Here is a 16,685-nt window from a genome sequence, read left to right as displayed (position 1 = left end):
TAGAGTAGATGACTTAGGAAAAGAATCACTAAACCTAAAGATAGGTCAATAGAAATTATACAATCTGAGAAACAGAATAGGCTTAGAAAATAAACAGAACCTCAGAGTCCTGTGGTACAATTATAAAAGATATAACTTTCATGTCACTGCAATCCTGGAAGGAAAGGAAAAAAATGTAAGGCTGAAAAAAAAAAATTAAAATAATGGCTACAAACCACACAAATTTGATAAAAGGCGTAAACCTACAGATGCTGAATGAACCCAAATCAAATTAAATATACCAATTAAAAGAAAATGGCAGGGGCGCCTGGGTGGCTCAGTCTGTTGAGCGTCCAACTTTGGCTCAGGTCATGATCTCACAGTCTTGAGTTCGAGTCCCGCAACGGGCTCTGAGCCTGCTTCTGATTCTGTGTCTCCCTCTCTCTGCCCCTCCCTCCAAACTCTGTCTCTCTCTGCCTCTGAAAAAATGAATAAACATTAAACATTTTTTTTAAATGAAAAGAAAATGGCAGAATGAATTTTTAGGAAATGATCCAAATCGATGCTGCCTATAAAAATTCGCATTAGGGTCGCCTGGGTGGCTCAGTTGGTTGAGCATCCACCTCTTGATTTCCCCTCAGGTTGTGTCTCATACTCTCTTGGGTTTGAGCCCCACATCCGGCTCTGCACTGACCCTGCAGAGCCTGCTTGGGATTCTCTCTCCCTTTCTCCCTCCTTCCCTCTCTCTCTCTGCCCCTCCCCCCAGCTCGTGGTCTCTCTCAAAATAAACTGAAAAATAAATTATAAAAATTCCTTTCAAATACAGGTAGGCTGAAAGTAAAGGATAGAAAAGGATACACCATACAAAAGAAAGCAGCAGTCACTATATTAATATCAGATCAAGACGACTTTGGTGAAAGAAAATCACCAGGCTCAAAAGGATCATTCAATAATGATAAAAGGGTAAATCCGACAAGAAGACATAACAACCCTAAATGTGTCTGTACCAAATAACAGAGCTGTCAAATCCATGAAGAAATGACAGAAAAGGAAAGACAAATCCACCATTACAGCTGAAGACTTCAACACCCCTCCCTCTCAACAGTTGATAAAACTGCTGGACAGAAAAACCAAGGATACAGGAAAACTTACCACCAACCAACAGGATCTAATCGACATTTATAGAACATTCCATCCAACAGCATCAGAACACACATTCTTTTTAAAGATCCATGGAACATTCACTAAAATAGACTATATCCTGGGCCATAACACAAATCAACAAATTTAAAAGAATTTCATCATACGCAGTGTATTTTCTGACCACAATGGAATCAAACCAGAAAGCAGTACCAGAAAGATAACAGGAAAATCTCCAAACACCTAGAAATTAAGCAACATACTTCTAAATAACCCATTCTAAATAGCCCTCCCCCCTGCCCCATGCTCGGCCTCTCTCAATAATAAATAAATGTTAAAAAATTTAAAAAAAAAAAAAAAAAAGAGTAGAAGTCTCAAAACTCTAAGCTACCACCTCAAGAAACTAACAAATGAGCAAAATAAACTCAGAGTAAGCAGGAAGAAGGAACCATAGATAAGAGCAGAAATCAAGGAAACAGAAAAATCAACGGAATGAAAAGCTAGTTCTTTGTAAAAATCAAGTTCACAAATCTCTAGCAAATGGAGAAAGAATAAGAGAAGACAGCCTAAATTACAGATACCAGGAATGAAACAGGATATCACCAAGCTCCACAGAAACTGAGGCTAATAAGGGATATTATGAACAACTCCATATACATTTGACAACTTAGATAAAATAGAATAATTCCTTGAAAAGCACGAACTACCAAAACTCACCCAATACAAAATATATCATTTCAACTACCAAAAAAATTAAATTCATAATTTAAAAACTCCCTAAAAAGAAATTTCTAGTCCCAAGTGGTTTCACTGAAGAATTCTATTAGACATCTAAAGATGTTCTTTTTAAGAGAGAAACACTAACACATTTTGCAAGTCTCACAATAAACACATGAAAACTGAAGTTAAAAATACAAGACTATATATAATTGCTCAAAATCCAACAGTACCAAAAGAGAGAAACTACAGTCCAATATCCCTCATGAATATAGACACAAAAATTCTAAACAGAACATTAACCAATGAACTCCAGCAATGTATAAAAAAATTATACACTACAACCAAGTGGGTTTATCCAGGGATAGAAGGCTGATTTAATATCGAAAAATCAATCAAAGTAACCCACCATATTAACATATTCTGAAGAAAAAAAATCCCATGATCATATCAACTGACACAGAAAAACATATCTGACAAAATTCAATGCTCTTTCATAAAAATTCTCAGAAAACTAGGAATAGAGAGGAACTTCCTCAACTTGTTAAAGAATATCTACAAAAAATATACAGAAACATCAAATTTATTGGTGAAGCCTGAATGGTTAAGAATAAGAAAAAGACAAGGATGTAGACTCTCATCACTCTTTCTAAACATAATACTGGGAGTCCTAGCCAGTACAATAAGAAAATAAAAGGCATACAGATTGAAAATTAAGAAATAAAATTATCCTCATTTGGTTGTCCAAGTAGAAAACCTTGACAAATCAAAAAAGGGAGAAAACAAAAAACACCTCCTATAATAAATGAGTTCAGAAAAGTCATAGGATATAAGATCAAAATATAAAAGTGAATTATATTTCTATATACTAGCAATTAACATAGAAATTGAAATTAAAACTATAAGACCATTTATAATTGCTCAAAATTTAAACACTTAGGGGTGTCTCACTGGCTCAGTTGGTAGAACATGCAACTCATGAGGGAGGGGAGGGTGGGTGATCGGCATTGAGGAGGGCATCTGTTGGGATGAGCACTGGATGTTGTATGGAAACCAATTTGACAATAAATTTCATATTAAAAAAAAGAAGAACATGCAACTCTTGATCTTGGGATTTTGAGTTCAAACCCCAAATGTAGAGTTTAAGTTTAAAATAAAATTAAAAACAATTTTAAGTGTTAAAAAAAAAAGGAATTTTATAGGTATAAATTATAGGTATAAATCTAACAAAACATGTATAAAATTTGTATGCTAAAAACTACAAACACAAGTAAATCAAAAGAGGTATATAGAATACGCTACCCTCAAGGGCTTGAAGAGTCAACGTAGTAAAGACATAAGTGTTCCCAAAATTGATCTAACATTTTAACAAAATTCCTATTGAAATCCTAGCAAAATGTTTTGTAGAAATAGAAAAGCTTATTCTAAAATGTATATGGGAAGGCAAAAGAACTAAATGAGCTAAAACAATCTTGAAAGAGAATAAAATTAGAAAGATTATATTACCTGATTTCAAGACTTACCAGTAATCTTAGAGAATGTGGCATCAGTGGAAAGACAGACACACAGACCAATGGAACAGAAGTGAGAACCCAGAAATACAGCCATACTAGTCTGGCCAATTGATTTTTTTTAATTTATTTATTGTTGAGAGACAGAGTGCAAGCAGGGGACGGGCAGAGAAAGAGGGAGACACAGAATCTGAAGCAGGCTCCAGGATCTGAGCTGTTAGCACAGCCTGATGCGGGGCTTGAACCCATGAACTGTGAGATCATGACCTTAGCGGAAGTCAGGCACTCAAGAAACCAATCCACCCAGGCACCCCTGGCAAATTGATTTTTGACAAAGGTATAGAAACAATTCAATGAAATGAAGAATAGTCTTCTCAATTAATGGTGCTGTAGCAACTAGACATCCATAAGCAAAAAACATAATAATAATAAATGAGCCTCTACCTAGGCAAAGATAAAAATTAATTTGGGGTGCCTGGCTGGCTCAGTCAGTAGAGCATATGACTCTTGATCTCAGTGTTGTAAGTTCGAGTCCCACGTTGGGTGAAGATATTACTTAAGAATATTAAAAAAATTTTTTAACTAAAAATGGATCATGTATTTAAATGTAAAATGCAAAATTATGAGACATCTGGGAAAAAAATAAAAAATCTATGAGCCATACAACTAGGCCAAGAGTTCTTAGAAATGACACCGAAAGCACAATCCACAAGAGAAAAAAAAAAAATTACTAAACTGGACTTCTGTGAAAGACCCTACGAGGATGAAAAGTCAAGCTAAAAAAATATTCACAAACCACCAATGTGACAAAGGACTAGTATCTAGACTATATAAAGAACTCTAAACTCAACAGTAAAAATAAAATAAACAATCCAGGTGGAAAATCGGCAAAACACATGAACAGTATTTCACCAAAGAGAATATACAAATGACAAATAAGCACATGAAAAGGAAATGCAGGATTAGGGAAATGCAGATTAAACCATGAGATATCACTGCACAGCTATCACAACAGCTAATATTTAGGGTCTTAATAATACCAGATGCTGGCAAGTATACAGAAAAACTAAGTATCTCATGTATTGCTAGTGGGAGTGTAAAATGGTAGAGCCATTCTGAAAAATAGTTTGGGCTGCTCACTACAAAAGTAAACATACCTGTATCGTACAATCCAGCAATCAAGCTCCTAGATATATATGCCTGAGAAATTAAAACTTATGTCCACACAAAAACCTGTACACAAATACTCACATTAGATGTACTCATAATAGCCCCAAACTGGAAACAGCCAAAATGCCCTTCAACAATGGAATGGTTCAACAGTGTGTGGTCCATCTGCATCATGGACTAACACCCTGCAGTGAAAAGCAATGAACTACTGATACACATAACCTGATGGATCTCAAGGGCGTTATGTTAGAGTGTGGAAGAAAAAAAAAAAAACAGTCTCAAAAGGTTACATACTATATGATTCCATTTGTATAACATTCTCAAAATGACAAAATTATGAGATGGAAAATGTAACTGGTTCCATGGGTTAGGGACAGGGAGAACAGGATGGGTGTGATTAGAAAGAAGCAGCAAGAGGGTTCTGTATCTTGTGGTTCTGTATCTTGCTTGTGTTGGTGGTTAGGGGATAGAAAAGGAAAGGAATGGAACCATACTCAAAGTCCCAATATACAAAAGGGCTAAAACTAGTTTCTGTGGTTGAACCAGGACAAAGCATATAGATAGATTTCTGCTTCGCCCCCTAATGGTGGCTCCAGGAGCGGCAGTGACTACAAAGTTGAACACTCTCAAAGTGGATGACTCAGGCTTCTCATTTGCATTCCCATAGTACCCTTCATAGAGTACAGTCTTTTTAAATTTAAAAGAATATTTCTTCCACCTCAATATTTCTAACTATGAGAAGCATACTTACAGAATTTCTTGTACAAACTTTGGGTAGAGAGTAGTACTGATGGATAAAGAGTCACCATCAGTGAACTAGGAGTTGTGGTTGGTGGACTAGTAAGATTGACAACCCAAAACCATACTCTGGTTTCTCTTCAGATCGAACAAATCTTTCGCCTTTTACTAAAGATTTCCGTGGAGAGAAACAATTCTGAGTCTTTGGACAATTTTTTGAGGCCTTGCTTTGTGTAAGGCTGTATCAGTTGTTGTAACAAAAGACCAATCTTGTAGAGAGGGGGAAGAAAAAAAAAAAAAAGTCCTTACAGAACATTTGAAATCTTACCTTTTGCTAACTTTAAAAGCCATTATGCTGAGTGTCAGCAGAGTGACACTCAGCAGGCTTCTAAAATAGCAAGATTCTAATTAGGGACATTAGCTGATAGAAGCATTTCACTGTATGATTAAGGGTGAGTAGTTTACTAGAAATGTCTTCTAATGACAAATAGCTTGGAATCCCTCTCTATATAATTTCACAGTAGCACAAGCTCCAAAAGGATTTCATAGGGTTCTGGGGCTAATTTCTTCTGCTTGCCTAATAAATGTCTGTGTGATGGAATTTGGTCTGAGGTTTGCTTTCATGAAACCTGGGAGTCAAATGATGAAATAACTAACCCCCACCCCCACCTTTATTTACATCTTCGCCCACAAGTCCCACGATCTCGATCTCACTCTCACCCTGCAGCTGCTTCTAACTTCTTTTAACAGAGACTTACCAACTGTGATGTCATGATTTTAAAAGGCAATAACCTTTTAAAGAATGCTGACAGGCACTACTTCTAGGAAACTACTGAGAGAAGGAAGCATTTCCCTTCCTCCCCGCATCTCTCCCCGAGTTTCAGCTCCAAGCCGCAGTTCACACTGCCTAGGCTAGAAGGATCTGCTGCTTCTCTCTGAATGCCGTTAGAACACGGAAAGAAGGAGTGAGCTGGCATGTGAAGGGCTCTAATCGGAAATCCAGTCCCAGATGGCTGCAATTCAAATAATATCCAATATCGTTATCTAAAGCCGCACCTGAGAGTCTATTACCATAAGCAATGTTAGAAATAAATAATTTATAAGTGAAAGAAGTGGTGTTCAATATATATGGTGGGTTAGAAATTTTCTCAGGCTCTAATACTCTTCATAAGGATGAGGCACAACAGTCCCTCAGCCAGTGGTGCCCTCTTCAGAGTACTTGGATAGTGAGTTCAGTCCTGAAAACATGGGGGGGGGGGGGGCACGAGCAGGGGAGGCACAAAGAGAGAGGGAGATAGAATCCCAAGCAGGCTCTGCACCATCAGCACAGAGCCCCATGCAAGGCTCAAGCTCACAAACCCAGAGATCATGACCTGACCCGAAGTCAAGAGTTGGATGCTTTACTGACTGAGCCACCCGGGCGTCCCTGGAGGAGTACTATTGACCCATCATTTAAAATGCCCTGCGAATTAAATCATCATTCTCTCTTCAAATATAAAAATAAAAGTCATCCCTCAAAAAAAAAAAAAAAAAAAAAGCCCAGCACCCAGAGCTTCAGGGAAAATGGCCCTAAGTCTAGCCCTCCTTTGGTTCTATGTCCCTTCACTTCCTAAGACTATCCCCTGATCAGACTCAACAGGGCATCTGCTCCCAACCATAGAGTAGGGCTGCCTCAGCCTCAGATGAATCCTTCCTGCAAGGGGCTCGTTGGAGAACCTAAAGTCAGAGAGCAGAGGCTTCTCGAGCTTTCAGGAACAGGTTTAATGGGAAGTTTGGCACCTGCCTACTAATAAATGTTGCACACATGGCACAATTCACATCCGGACTCTTTTCCCAGAACATACTACTTGGCAGCAAAGTTGTGGGACAGGAAGATATTTAACTGCTACCCACCTCCACCTGCTGGAAGCTACTAAGAGTAAAACCGAAGAATCTGACTTTTGTTGAACCACCAAGCAGATTTGGGTCAGTTCAAAGCATGGCCCTCCAGGGAGGGCCTCAGCTCAAATCTGCCTCCTCCAGGGAGCCTTCTCTGGCCATTCCAAGGTTAGAAATTCTCCCAGAAATTTTTGGCTATACTAACAAGAGACACTCACACGCCTGGAAACATTGTGTTAAGTGTAATGCTAGGGTCAATTTTCAGGCAGGACACACAAATAGGGCCAGTTGTCCTGGCTGTATATTACTGGTATCTGTTCAGTTTGCTTGAGGCCTCTCCCCTTTGTTAAACACAGACAGCAGCAGCCCTGTTAAAGCTATCTGTCAGCCTGGCATTCTCAGACACGGTGTAAGCAACTTAAGGAAAGAAACCACACCTCTTACTTCTCAGCTTCTGGCACCTCTCGCAGCCTGGGCCCCAAAGCAGTCGGTAAGTAAACAGTCACATGTAAACTGACTGCTTTGTGGCCAAGAAATTTCTCACTCAAAACCTATTGCCCCACTGCAAGGTCTAAGTGTTCATGGGAAACACCCCGTTTCTACTCATCCCTCTCCCTTTCCCCTTCTCTCTCTCTCTCTCTCTCTCTCTCTCTCTCTCTCTCTCTCACACACACACACACACACACACACACACACACACACACACACACTTAGTTTTGCAGAGCTAAACTCTTGGTTCTAACTTCACCTTATTTCCCCTGGCTTCTTCAAGTGCCTTTATAATGAAACAATACTTTCTATGAACTAGTGGATATGAGAGAGAGGAGGACTGAGCAGGGTGCCTGTAGGCTCAGAGTGAATGAGCAAATGTGATGTGTACCCATCTGCATCGCAGATCCCATTTGGACACAAGGCAGAGAGTTTGTGTCACCACCACCTCAGTTTCGTCCTGCCACACATCAAGAAGGAAATCCAGCTGGGATGAAGCTAGATAAGAGTATACTGACAGGTAGGAAGCAGGAGTTCTTTATGTTAACAAGAGGGAAATCAAGCCCAACGTGTGCTCGTGAACCTTCCTTCCATCACCAGGCTGTGGGTTTCTTGGCCCCACCATGTGGAGATTCTTCAGCCCACATTCTCTCTGCCTGGAGGGGCTGGCAGAGAGCACAAGAATCTGCCTCTGCTGAGCAGCCCCTCTGTGAAGGGGCAAAGCTGCATAAAATCCAATTTTCTGTTAATAAGGACAGGCTTAAAGTTCTCACGCACAGCCCAAGTGCTTATTAATCTGTTCCCATCAGATGGAGGGAGGCAGAGATATATAATGACACTGGCATCATCTTTGAGAGGCTATGGCCTAACAAAAATGAGGTAAAAAACCTAAACTCTCTAAACCCGCCAGAATTTACACACATGAAACAAAGCCAATGTTGCTGAGGGACCAGTGTTCCTTCACAGTAAGCCCCCAACAAGACAGGCGGGTTCACCGTAATCCAACAAACACTAGTAGACTCTCAGGCAGGGAGAGGTGGAGACGAAAGATCCTCTTACATCTACAACAGATGACGGTTAGATAACAACGGTTCAGGAAGGAGTCCTGCGAATGGAACTCACAGAAGAGAGAACGAAATGCCAACCGGAGGCGGGAGCAAGGGGAGAGGAGTCGGGGACGGTCCCCTCTGGGCTGTTCCTCCAGCAGAGGGGAGGTGCACACCAGCCCGCAGGAAGCGTCATGTGTAGGAAACATCAAGGCATCTTCAGGGAATGGCAGACAATCCTGTTACGTAGCAGCAAAGGGTGACCATGAGGATCCGAGGTGCTGTAACCAGGTAGGGTCAGTGGACAATTAGTCCTGAATGTCAGCTACGGAGTCTGTACTTCACACATCAGAAATGGGGGGCCACGAATGGGTTCTGAGTAACATTAGGAGATAACCCATCCCGGACATTAACTCCAGAGATGCACAAATCTCGGGGGCTGAGGGGAGGTAAGGTAAAGGTGAAGGGTGGGCAAAGCAGGAAAATCACAAGGTTCCTGGAAGAGGCCACAGAAGACCCGAATCCCTTCAGTGACTGTCCACTGCCTTCTGAATAAAGTCCAGACTCCACACATGGCGCCCAGGGGAACTTCGTGGTCAGCCTGTATCTTACGCCTCCTCCCCACACCCAGCCTCCCAGCCAAGCTGAATGATTCTCGCTCTCTCATCCAGGTCCAAATGCACACTACGCCCTTCACCCACCTTCCCCACTGGCTCCCAGCACCCCCGCTGGAACTGCCATGAGTCCAGGTCATATGCACCTTCTGCTTCCGCACGCCCCACGGAGGGTCGCACCACACGCCTCGCCACCCATCGTCACCTTTCCCCCAAACCCAGAGCCCAGTCAGGAGAGACACTGAGCCCGGAATGTCCTGGCCTGCCCATACCCAGCACATCCCCTGCAAACTTCTTACACAGTAGACTCGCAAGGAATATTTGCTGAGTGAATCAAAACAGAGCTTGTTGTGTTTTTAAGTATTGAAATACAGAGGAATTAAAAATTAAGCTGAACCTGAAAATCTGTACAGGCAAAAACTTCAGTAGCTAAAAACTGTCTGTACTTTAGAATAGTACCTCTTTTCTCCTCACCAAGACTTAACTGAACAAGCTTCCCTTCTCTGATCGTGTCTTTTCTTCCTAACCCTCTGACAGGCACCGAAAATCCCTCTCTGCCTCTTCTTCTGAAAGAACTCCTTACCTACAAGGATGCCCCAGTTTCAGAACCTGCCACAGGAAGGAGTGTCTTCAGGAAAGAAGGAGGAATCAATTACATGCAAAATCTTTCGTGTTACATTAGGCCTTTGAGTGCTCTCTCCAGCAACAGTCTGCTTCTGGATTTAAATGCTTCTCTGCAGAACATTACCTGCTTGCCAGAGAAGGTGAATCAGCAAATCTCAACTCTGAAACAAGGAGGTTTTCCACAGAAGGTAAAAAATAACAAGCACAACAACAACAACAACACGTACTGGGCATACGTTCTGCACCAGGCACACACATGCTGGGCCTTTTCTGTCCAGCATCTCTTTCCCCACAACCTCCCCTTCCCGTGTAATAAAATTAAGGCTCAGAGGAGGTAAAGCATTTTCCAAAATGCTGTAAACTGCACTGTGAACTCAAGTCCGACCAACTCCAAACCTGCACTCTTTCCATTATGCTACCAGAACCAGAAATGATAAAAGGGGAAAAAGTCATGACAGTATAACCGGACATAGAGTTTCGCTTGTTATCAGTTTGATTCAGACCCTGTCCAGAAGCAAGTTTCCTATATCAGGCAAGGAACGTGGGCATGAAAAAGTTTCCTTTATCTCTTGGGACCACCAGCAAGAAAACCAGCACGAAGACAAAGACAGGGGGACCATCAAACACCAAGACAGAGAACGGCCAGAACTGGAAAGGTACCAGGCGGGACCCATCCCTGGCCACCCGTGGGCTCCCAGCACACAACTGCTCCAAGAAGCACTGGAGCGTGCAGGGAAGGGCACTTCTAGGCCCAGAGAGCAGATATTGCAAAGGATGCAAATGTCTCAGCATATGGGTCGTGAGCAGTCATCGACGGCTGCACCCACACAAGCTCTCCCACCACATCTGGTGTCTCAGCAAGTGCGATTGACTTTACACCAGGCCCAAAGGCATTCCTGATTGGGCTATAATCCTCCAAACTGTTAATCAGCAAAAACTGGAGGACCATGGTCCAGCCCAGACCCCCTTCACTATCCAAGGAGGCTCCATCTTGAGTCAGCATCTCCCCAGTGCCTCTTTCCCTTCTCTAGTCATGGCGATTCCCTCTGGAACAACATCTCCCTACTGAGGACCGTCCTAAATCCTACCATTCTGTGGAGCTCAGCAGTGCGGGAACTTCCTCCCCAAAGCGGTTTCTGAACGCCTGGGCCGCGGTGGTCTCCCCCTACCCTGACTATAAACACGTGTGCACTTAGCATTTACCTACATGTCTATCCAGATGCAGTTAGTTCTGATGCATTTAACTCCAGTGTCACAACCTGGCACAGTTAAATTCAACAAAACACTCACCTCTTCTATTCTAGGCACTGAGAGGCAAGAATGACTAAACCCCAGCCCTGACTCTGTGGGACTCACAGTCTAGTGAAGGATGGATAATATAAGATACAACTGTCCAAATACATTTATCATCATAGGGCACAAGATACAATCCAAAGCATTCTATCACATCACCGCATCTATTTGCTTCATATCATTTAGCTCAATCTGTGGCTGTTACAATTGTCCATTTACCTACCGTCCATCTGTCCCCACCAAGAGACAACGGGACAGGATCCTTGTCTGTCTGGTTCGCTGTGTCCCCAACACTCAGTTCAGACATGGGCACAGAACCACACTCATTAAAAGTAGTACGTGTGGAAGGAGATAAAGAGAGAGGCAGTGAAGTGTCAGAAATGATGAGCACGAAAGCCCCAACTTAGAGGTCCAGGCAACGCTTCTGTGACAGGGAGACAACTGGGCTCGGATATGAAGAGCGAGTAAGGACCAGACCGGGAAAGGGAGAGACACAATCCAGAAGAGGAAACCAGATGACCAAAAGAAAGGGCAGATCAGAAATGACAAAGGCAGTGCAGGGAGAGCTCCTAACTATTGCGGCAGACCGGTTACTCTGGTAAATGCCTGGAGACATTTTTGACGGTCATGACTTGGGTCAGTGGTTGCTGGTACAGTCCAGGGAGGCTGCGAAACACCCTGCAATGTACAGAACAGCTCCCCCACAACAAAGAATTATGTGGTCTAAAATGTCAGTAGCACTGAGTTTAGCAACCCTAACATTTAAGGGATGGGTTGGTCAGAGAACATTAAAGCTTTTGTCTAAAGTTCACAATTCCTACACTCACCAAATAGCTTCTTTTGATTAGAATTTGGAGCAGGGTAGCATTTGCTTACCACCTCCTGTAACCTCAACAAAAGGAAATGTTCAGCAAGGAGTGTCCAGAACCTATCTGGCCTCTCTATTAGCTGAGATAAGACTTTCAGCAGATATCCGTGCACTCCCTAATGCTACATTTGGCCTCTGGGTCTGTTTTATGATCTTCACCAAGAACATAGTGTCAATTTCCCTCATCCGTTGACTATCCACCAGAACTCTCGGTCTTCCCTCTAAATTCTAAGACTCCAAACTACCCAACCCATTTGCAAGGGATGAGACATAGAAAGATGAGGACAACAAGAAGTGCTCAATAGCACCAGATAAATGGATGGGCGGTCAGATAAACAGAGGGATGGACAGATTTTTCAGAGTGGAAAAAGACGGAGTCCTTGGAGCTCCAAGGGCACGCATCTGTGCCTTGTGCACTTTTCCAGGAAGGCAGGGTTGTGCTGCAAGTTGACACCCACGCCTCCCCCAGCCCTGTTATGGGTGGTGGGGGCGGGGGAGTGGTCTGTCATGGAGAATCCTTAGCAAAGGTCATCTCCCCCAGACTCCGTGGCCTTGGCAGGGAGTCAAGCAGCTGGACTTGAAGGAGTGGCAACAGGAGCTGGGAAGTCAGCAAAGACAAAGCCCCTTTGTCTGGAAGTGGCACACACAGCAGGACTGAGCCTGCCCCTTGACAATGAAATCTGCGGTAGCTCCAGAACATGCTGGGGCCTGACTCTCAGTTCAGCTGCGCACACTGCCTCCCAATCACTTCTCTTCTCAAGAGCTGAAAGTCTCTTAGTCTACAATGGGTTTGTTTATTTTTGCCCCTGGCAAACAATTCGGTATTGTCTGAAACGCCTGAATTGTAACTCTAAGAGGGAAGGGAAAAAAAATAAAAAAAGAGAGATCACCATTTTTTTGTTGTTGTAAAAGATCCAATAGGGGAATATTTCTGAAGAGTGGATCTTAAAGCTCACAAGGGCTACCTCCTGCTACATCTCAAATTCCACCATGGCAGAAGTTTCCCAGATTTCTTCATCTCTGAAGTGAGCATGACACCATCCACTTTACAGTCTTACTAATATCCTAAAAGGGCTTTTTTTTTTTTTTTCTTTGAGAGACAGAGAGAGAAACAGAACATGAGTGAGCATGTGCAGGGGGAAATAGAGAATCTTAAGCTGGCTCCACGTGGAGCCCAACATGGGGTTCTATCTCACAACTGTCAGATCTTGACCTGAGCTAAAATCAAGAGCCCAACTGAGCCACTCAGGGGTCCCTAAAAAGGCTTATTTAAATCAGAAACATTTACAAATGGATGCAGTGAATGAAAACTCAATTTACATCCAACTTTTCATGGGAACTTCTGGTGAGTAGAACAAAAAGCCAGGAATGGTGCCCCAAGCGAGGTAGGAAATTCTTCCCAGTCCCAGAAAAACATAGGCCTTCCATCTAATAGAGTGGCTCCATACAAAGCCAGAGCTGGAAAGAAGGGACAGATTACCCTAGAAAATCAAAATGGAAATTGAATAAATTGCTACAATTCTAAGCAAGACCTGCAACTCTCACAGTAGAAAACTATCAGCACAGGCAGTGCCCAGTTTGGAAACGAATTGTCTTCCAAAAGTTCAATCTGTAAGTCGGGTGTTCGGAACTTGGAATGCATCCTTTCATATCCCAAGCCAGCCCACAAACACTGACGGAACTTCAAATACATCTGGCACACCACCCACGGCAAAAAAATAAAAATAAAAAAGCAATGTCTTTATATCATTTAAAAAAACCTATCAAAGCTCTCAGAAAGACAAAGACACAGCTCATCACTGGCCAAATACAAAAGTGATGCAAAATACTGAAACGAGGTTTGAAAATTGAGAAGCTTTATCATTTACCCACTAAGTACCTTCTTAAATCCTCCAAATAAAGTGCCAGCCTCCAGGTCAAACTGTCGGTCCAGTTCCTCTTCATGTTCTGACAAGAAAAACAGTGTTTCATTAGTCACAAATCTAAATAAAACTGGGTTGGTTTAATAGGAGACGCATGAAGAGAAAGTGTGCTATCCTGGAAAAGCTGCCGGTGGTCTCAGCTACAGGCATGGAAACAGGTCACACACCTTGACCTGCCGTGCCAGCCTTCTGTGACCTAAGTTCCTGGAACTACATACGTAGTGGGGCTGACAGAAATGTCCCCTTCAACTTGTAATAAAGGTCACAAATGGAGAGTGATCAAGAGAGAAAGCTTCCAGCACCAGGAACCAAGGGAGGAATTAGCAAAAAATGCCTCACTTGTATAGCTGGTGAAAAATTATCTTAAACAGATCACACCACAAAATGATGATCACAGCTCCATGATATGGACATAATGCTAACAAGATTATAAAATGGAATCATATAATAGTAGTAAGTATAAGCATACAGTTGGTTTAAAACAAAAAGTATAACAAAATATTCATTCAAATACTTCTTAATGGTGTACAATAACCAGGCCCACATTTAATATATATCAGGAAAGAAGCGAAACAAGACTGGCATGGTCTTTGCCCTCCTGGGGCTCATGGTACCCCAGGGAAGAGAGACGAACCAATAATGATAAATTACAACAGTGCTGATGAATACCATGTAAGGAAGTGAGGAATGTTAAGGTGTCTGTACGACATCCAGTAGGTAGCCCGATGGGTATGAATGGAGCTCATGAGTACCCTAAGTTGGAGATGAAGACTGAGGAGTCCTCAGCATAAGGGTGATGAAGCCACCAAATGGCTGAGATCGCCCCCAAAAGGCACAGAGTGCATAGACCAGGGAAAACCAATGCTCATCAGACCAACACCCTACAAAAGCCACAGAAGAACCAAAAAGGAACTACCCAGAAAGATTACAGGAAAACCAAGTGAGTGTGCAGTCATTAAAAAATAATCACGAAATGATGCTGGTTTCACAGTAGGATCCAGGGGCAGATTCACACACACTACAGGCAAACAGCAGCCCGAGCCTCCAACCACAGGCAATACTGCCTCTAGGAACAACAGAAAAAGGAGGGGTGGTAAGCACTGGCCCAGGGTGCCCCAGGGCACAACTCAAGGACACATTCACACTGTATCCCGAGTGGTCCAAGAGGTGCTGGGGAGATGTGGGATTGCAGCAGGGCTCTGGTCCTTTCTGTTACTGCTGTACACACATCACGTTGTGTGTGTGTGTGTGTGTGTGTGTGTGTGTGTGAACTGTGCACAGACTCAAGTCCCAGGGAAGAGCCCACAAACAAACAGAACATTATGCAATCCAACAAAGAAAAGTAACAGGAACCTCCTAAAATTCATTAACATAAAAAGGGTGGAAAACCTCTAGGCCTCTGGCCTCTTCTGTTCTGGCTTCACTAACATACAAAGAGCAACCTCCAGGAACATCAGAATTGTGCAGAATTGAAACAAAGCAGAAACCTGCTTTTTTTTTCTTCTTCTTTTTTAAGAGTACAACGCAGAAGCAGTGAAATTTTACAGGCTAAAGCATCAGACTTCTTGAAACTGGAACAGAGCTCCCTCTAGTGGGTAAAAGGAATCCTACACAGATAGAAGAATTCCTACAGACCAACTGAAATACTATAGGAGACACCGTTAAACAAAATATAAAAAGATGAAATTAATTTTAGCATATTTTATTTATCTCAACATGGAATCACTATTAAACAATTACGGATGAGTCATTTTACATTCCTTGTTCTTACTAGTTCTTCAAAGTCCAATATACATGTTATCCTTACAGCACATCTCAATTGGAAACGGTCACATTTTGAGTGCTTGTATGGCTAATGGCTACAGTATTGGACAGCACAGCTCTCCACCAAAAATCCTCTCTCAGGTTTAGAGAATTTCTACAATTCACCCTCGTCTGATTTCTACACACACACACACACACACACACACACACACACACACACACACACGCAACCCCTTTGGAAATCACTGCCTCCAAACCGTCTTAAGTTAGTTGACAATGTGCTGCTATGTAACTTGGTTGAGAGAAGAGAATGGCCGCTGAAAACGTGTAGCGGGAAATCCTTCCTGAAGAGCTTCAGCCCTCAGAACCCCTCCAACGAGACCCTCCAGGTAGGGATCCCATATTCCCATACTAGAGGCAAGAGATTTCATCATACCTCACACACACTCAAGCAAAAGGATCCTGCAGATGGAGAGAAGCCTTCCCTGCCTGAGCATTTCTCTCCACACCACACAGGCCTGACTGTCGGGCAGAGCCAACTCTTTCTTCGAGGTGCCCTGGTTCTATTTCCCAAAATTCCGCGCTCCACAAAACTGCCTGAGAGCATAGAAATGAAGCAATTTCTGCTGATGAGCCCTCATTACTAAATCAGCTGTTGATTCTCCCCACTCCAACCACCACCCAACAAAAGGATACATCAAAGCCCCATTCTACCTACTGAGTGAGAGGATTTGCATTTTAATCGATGCCAATGAGCTGTGGTGGTAAACCATTTACTTAAAAGCACTAACTAACCTACCCTTTTCACCCTCAACATTATGATAGGAAACCATTTCTGGGGTAGGGTGGGGGTAATTAGAGGGCAATAATCAGGAAGAGGGGGAAACACACACACACACACACACACACACACACACACACACACACACACA

At 42.7% G+C, this 16,685-nt stretch overlaps 1 protein-coding gene and 1 non-coding gene across 8 annotated transcripts in view; one reads left to right on the top strand and one right to left on the bottom strand.

Annotated features, from left to right (window-relative positions):
• HHAT (hedgehog acyltransferase) overlaps nucleotides 1-16,685 on the bottom strand; it is a 321,149-nt gene that overhangs the window by 264,572 nt on the left and 39,892 nt on the right. For 6 of the 7 annotated variants that reach the window (XM_040446368.1, XM_040446370.1, XM_040446366.1 and 3 more), the window contains one exon: nucleotides 13,947-14,014. The exons of the other annotated variant lie outside the window; for it this stretch is intronic. In XM_040446368.1, coding sequence (XP_040302302.1) covers nucleotides 13,947-14,014 — 68 coding nt within the window. The remainder of the gene's footprint in view (nucleotides 1-13,946; nucleotides 14,015-16,685) is intronic. 7 annotated transcript variants of the gene reach the window in all.
• On the top strand, nucleotides 5,380-5,496 carry LOC121011933 (U5 spliceosomal RNA). Its single transcript, XR_005781862.1, has one exon. It is a non-coding gene; the product is annotated as a U5 spliceosomal RNA (small nuclear RNA).

The sequence above is a fragment of the Herpailurus yagouaroundi genome, unplaced genomic scaffold (genome assembly GCF_014898765.1).
Source record: "Herpailurus yagouaroundi ecotype Mexico unplaced genomic scaffold, PumYag 195, whole genome shotgun sequence".
Lineage (NCBI taxonomy): Eukaryota > Metazoa > Chordata > Mammalia > Carnivora > Felidae > Herpailurus > Herpailurus yagouaroundi.
Note: the sequence above shows the minus strand (reverse complement) of the source record. Positions and strands in the feature narration are given on the sequence as shown.